This window comes from Gregarina niphandrodes (assembly GCF_000223845.1).
Source record: "Gregarina niphandrodes unplaced genomic scaffold scaffold00020, whole genome shotgun sequence".
Lineage (NCBI taxonomy): Eukaryota > Apicomplexa > Conoidasida > Eugregarinorida > Gregarinidae > Gregarina > Gregarina niphandrodes.
In genome coordinates, this window is record NW_011645789.1 from 189,026 (window position 1) to 190,722 (window position 1,697).

Here is a 1,697-nt window from a genome sequence, read left to right on the forward strand (position 1 = left end):
CTAACGGCAGGGCCGGTCGGACCCCAATTTCATCTCACGTGGCGAAATGTGTCCTGTGGTGTGTCAGTGGGCGAGGTCGGCTTTCAGTTGTTGGGTCTCGCCCGTCAAAGCTTTTTGTCAAATACAGGAGGGTCAGAAACCGCAACAATGCAAGTTACCAGAATCAACACCGAGGACTCATCATACGACGCAGGCAGCACCACGTCAGCAGCGGACCAGTACGACACAACAATGGCGACAGCTACTGGACTGGTTGCCACTGACGTGGGGTATGCGTACATAGGGCGCTTTCCGGAGTCGACACGCGAGCTTGACTCGCGCGAGTAGGAGGCCTGGGAGGATAAGCTAGCGAAGTGCCGCCTCCCACCGTTCACGGCCGTCACCGAAGAGGAATTTGAGCAGTGGGCGGATGACGTGGCGACGGCCGTCGGCGAGCAGTGCCACTACATCCACGACGAAACGCCAGTGGCTAGACTGTGGGCCTGGATGCCAGCCACCATCAGAGCGCGTTTGAATGGGTGTAGGAGAGGCCCCGGGGTGGCGGTACAGAGGTTTCTGTCGGGCGTAGCTAGGTCCCTGTACCCGGACAGCACTCTGCTGAGCCGGTGCTTCAGGTCCTGCGTCTACCCACCGCCGGAAGAGGTGCCGGCCCTCCACGATTTGTTGCCGACACGGCTGCAGGTCCTTTACGGCACAAGGATCACGATTCCGGGGATGCTGTTGCAACAGTCCATTCTGATCGCGGCGGCAGACAACAGGTGGGCGAAAGAGTTCCACTTCGAGTGCAGGAAGGGCGATGGGACAGTGATAGAGGTCCTCCATAAGCTCGCACCGCTCTCGGAGAGAGCGAGACCGGTCTTCGCTGCGATGAAGTGGCCCGTGAGAGAGCAAGATTCGGACACGTCGGGTGACGGAGCGCGGTTGAACAAGTGTGGTAGCTGTGGCATGAGGAGCCACCGCGAGAAAGACCGCCCCCACGGCAAGGACAGGTGCGCTAACTGCGGCCGGAAAGGTCACTGGGCGAGGATGTGCCCGAGGCACTACCTCACAGATGAGGACTCAGGACTGAAGGCGTTCGCGGAGGTAGGAGAAGGCAAAGCAGTGCTGAATGTCCGTGGAGCTAGAACCAGGACCGACTACCTGAAGGCGGTGCAGAAGTTCGTAGACAAGGAGCTGAGCGCCGACAAGAAAAAGAAGGACCAGCCGGCACCGGGAGAGGACGTCGGCATGCCAGTGGCCGCGGTCGAGAAGGTAGTGCACAGTGAGGGTCCAGGGGGCGCGAAATGTTGTCATGAGCTGACAGAGGACATGACGCTGGGGCCACGAGTCGCGGGAACCGTAACTGGAGGGTCGAGTAACGGCCGAAATTTTCGGTAAGGGCCCTCGTGAAGGGGACCGCGATTGAGTTCCAGCAGGATACGGGCGCAGAGGTAAGCCTGCTGAGGAGAGAGGATTGCAGTCGCGCTGGCGTAAGAATGTCGCAGCGCCGACAGCAAGTAAGCACAGTGTTGGGTTCAGGATCACTACCCGTGACGGAGCCAGTACCGGTAACAGTGCGCGGCGAGACGGACGAAGTAGAATTCGCGGCGCATGACCGACCATCGGTCCCGAGCCTCCTGGGGAGGGTAGAGTTGGAACGATTTGGTTTGGTTGAGAGAAGGTCCGGGAAGGCGTTGGTCCTGGCGGCGCAGAGAGGC

At 60.3% G+C, this 1,697-nt stretch overlaps 1 protein-coding gene across 1 annotated transcript; it reads left to right on the forward strand.

Moving 5' to 3' along the window:
• Positions 1–486: 486 nt before the first annotated feature.
• GNI_100010 (zinc knuckle protein) lies at positions 487–1,377 on the forward strand (the record flags this gene model as incomplete). The annotated part of the gene is made up of 1 exon (XM_011132817.1): positions 487–1,377. The coding sequence occupies one exon, from the start codon at positions 487–489 to the stop codon at positions 1,375–1,377; it is 891 nt and encodes a 296-aa protein (XP_011131119.1).
• Between the last annotated feature and the right edge of the window lie 320 nt (positions 1,378–1,697).